A 3,271-nucleotide genomic window follows, 5' to 3' on the forward strand; every position below is an offset into this window, starting at 1 on the left:
TCGCCAAGCAAATTCAACTGGAAAAGTCAGTCGGACGTGGACGTTACGGTGAAGTTTGGTTGGCCAAATGGCGTGAAGAACGTGTTGCTGTCAAAGTTTTCTTCACCACTGAAGAGGCGTCATGGTTCCGTGAAACAGAAATCTACCAAACCGTATTGATGCGTCACGAAAACATCTTGGGTTTCATTGCTGCCGATATCAGCGGAACCGGAAGCTACACGCGAATGTTCTTGATCACCGATTACCATGAAAATGGTAGCCTACACGATTATCTCCAGATGCACGTGATTAGCCCACGTCAGTTGCAAGAGTTGGCCCATTCACTCACTGCCGGATTGGCGCATTTGCACATGGAAATCTTCAGCAAACCAGGCAAACCAGCCATTGCGCATCGCGATATCAAGAGCCGAAATATTCTAGTGAAACGCAACGGACAGTGTGCCATTGCTGACTTTGGTTTGGCTGTCAAGTACAACAGTGAATTGAATGAAATCCACATTGCACCGAATACTCGTGTCGGAACACGCCGATATATGGCACCAGAAGTGCTGGACGAATCATTGAATCCAACGCAATTCGATTCGTTCAAATACGCGGACATTTACTCGGTTGGTTTGGTATTTTGGGAAATGGCTCGTCGTTGTGTGACCACAATTCCCGGTACCAAGAGCACCGCATCCGAAGATTACGCCTTACCATATCACGATATGGTTCCATCCGATCCAAGCTTTGAAGATATGTACGACATTGTGTGCTCACAAAAGATTCGCCCACCCATCCCAGAGAGATGGCAAGATGAGGAGATTCTTCAAGTCCTATCGAAAATTATGGTCGAAGCATGGCATCCAAAGCCAACGGCACGACTCACCGCGCTGCGAATAAAGAAAACACTGATCAAAATTCAAACAGATGGATCCAGTCAAATCGTCTAGTAGTAGGGGTATAAGCTAGCTATTCAATAAGATTTTATTTCTTGTATATTTGACGCTTTGATAATTCACTTCTATTTGTTTTTTGGTTTAGTCCCGTTTTGTTTGCGAATTTATTACCTTCGCATTTAATCGCAGCTACACGTGTAGTGAATAAGAAACAAACTATACAAACTATGATTATATTAACAGAATAAACGAACACAAATACATTTTAAAATACACAAATACAGACAGATACACCTGACAAGAATTCTGATTTAGACACTAGAGTCTCCTAAAATCCAAAATGATACGAAACGATATATGCAATCGAAATCATATTTAAGTAATTTTTAACGATTTTTGTTAGCTGTAACTTTAGGAATGAACGCGAACGTATTCGATAAGACAAGAAAACGATTCGACGATTAATTTTTTTTTTCAAACCGAGACAAATTGCAAACTCAGTGATATGTGTATAATGAAAGTGTATGGAAAACTCATGGAAAAAACAAATAAAACACGAAAAAACAAATAAAACACGAAAAAACAAAACAAACAATTTATTGAGAGAAAATATTCGGAACAGAAACACTTTTGTAAAAAGTCAAATTCAAAATTCACCAAAATTCAACAAATTGAACGCATCGAATTGAGCCTTAACGAAATTCAGAAATGCCTCTGGTTTTATCTACTGGTGCCTTTTCACAGAGCCGACTATAATTTTAACTTTGAAGCCAAATTTTCTTTTTAAAATATTTTTGCAAAACAAATATTCTTCTGATACAATCACTTTTCTCTCTCTTTATTTTCAAAGAAAATTCACATACACATACAAAAAAGAAACCAAAATCAATGACAGCAACAAGAATAAAATAAAACAAATAACAAAATGCCATTACTTTCTCTCTTTTGTAAATAATTTATTTCTTTTAAATTAATGTTCGACTGCATTTAGAGATTCAGCACATTAAGAGTTAATCAATCATTTTAGTTGTAGCGTGTATGAAAGTTTTTAATTGTATTTTGCATGTAGATTTTTTCTTCTGTTCATTGTAAATGCGCTCACTTGATGCATCGGGCAAATGAATCAATTGTCACTGGTGCCGGTGGCGGCATTGTTTAAGCAAAAATCGAACATTGTACACATACGTGAAAATTACATATTAAGAACTGACTTTTGGTTGAATAAACTCTCATATTGACGTATTTGGAAAATTGCCCGATGTTTTTCTTCTTCTTCTTTCCTCTGTTTTATTATTCCTAAATGAATCATTGCTATTGGCTGCTGACAGACGAATAGATGAATTGAAACGTGAGTAAAACAACAGGTGCTTACGATTGCTCGCAGCTCTTTATTTAACAATACAATATTCGAAATTCATTAAAAACACTAATTAAACTGCTATCTTTGTTCGACTATTTCTTTGAGAATGGGTTCAATTTCGAAATCCACGATTTTTTCCTGAAAAAAGCAAAGAGAAAAAAATGGTTTTAGAATTAATTTGACAAAAATGGACAATTAAAATGAATGGATTGATGGACTGAGCTCAAAATGTGGAAATCAAAGTGAAACTTACTCATCTCCAGAATAATCAACAATTTTTCCTTGTTCCGTGCGAACGATGCGCTCAACATTTTCCATGCCAGATTCTTTCAAATCTTCGATGAGCTTTCGCCGAAACTCATGTTTCAAAGGGACAATCTTGGCTTCAGCTTCAGCTCGAAGGATTTTTGCTATGCGATTAGAACAAAATTACAGAATGATATGTGAACAATGACTGCATTCAACCTACCTATGCGATTAGTTGCATCCAATATGGTATATCCGTACCAATCAGCTTCCTCAGGTGTGTACTGGAAATGAGAATGTCAAAAATGTAAGTAATTAGTAATGAATTAACAAAATTGATAGGTAATCATCATTAATAACAGATATACCGACAGTCATGACCAACAACTAAGCTGATGACCTACCTGATCACCATATTTCCTGTATTTGGCCAACATTTCCTTTTGCTCTTCGGGTTCATCAGCCCATCCAGGGATACCAGCATGAATAGCCTTGATCATTTGACGCTTGATTGCCAAGGCAAGCTTGGTTTTCAGATCATTTGCCCTCGTCTGTGGAATGATGAACGAAAATAAAGAATAATTTTAGATATAAACTCTTTTTAAGAATTTGAACATTGAAATAAACAGATCGTCAACTCAAAACGAGGTAAAAAATCGTTAAAAAGAAATTATCTTTCGAAAAATTTGCAATTTTGGTCCAACTTGGTGCCTTATTCGAAACTTTTCTTCGATAAAAAATCAAAAATCTTCATTTTATTGACTGAATCACCTGCATAATATATTCG

At 36.2% G+C, this 3,271-nt stretch overlaps 2 protein-coding genes across 2 annotated transcripts; one reads left to right on the plus strand and one right to left on the minus strand.

Annotated features, from left to right (window-relative positions):
* Positions 1-8: 8 nt before the first annotated feature.
* LOC129580117 (bone morphogenetic protein receptor type-1B-like) lies at positions 9-1,660 on the plus strand (the record flags this gene model as incomplete). Its single annotated transcript, XM_055470311.1, has 1 exon — positions 9-1,660. A coding segment is annotated over one exon (924 nt), but the record flags the coding sequence as incomplete, so codon positions are not given.
* Positions 1,661-2,231: 571 nt separating this feature from the next.
* Positions 2,232-3,271, minus strand: LOC129580116 (39S ribosomal protein L28, mitochondrial-like; the record flags this gene model as incomplete). Its single annotated transcript, XM_055470310.1, is given in 5 exon segments — positions 2,232-2,376; positions 2,492-2,648; positions 2,708-2,768; positions 2,889-3,035; positions 3,256-3,271. Coding segments are annotated over 5 exon segments (427 nt in total), but the record flags the coding sequence as incomplete, so codon positions are not given.

The sequence above is a fragment of the Sitodiplosis mosellana genome, unplaced genomic scaffold, assembly GCF_009176505.1.
Source record: "Sitodiplosis mosellana isolate CC-2019 unplaced genomic scaffold, AAFC_SMos_1.0 Smas_scaffold_7068, whole genome shotgun sequence".
Lineage (NCBI taxonomy): Eukaryota > Metazoa > Arthropoda > Insecta > Diptera > Cecidomyiidae > Sitodiplosis > Sitodiplosis mosellana.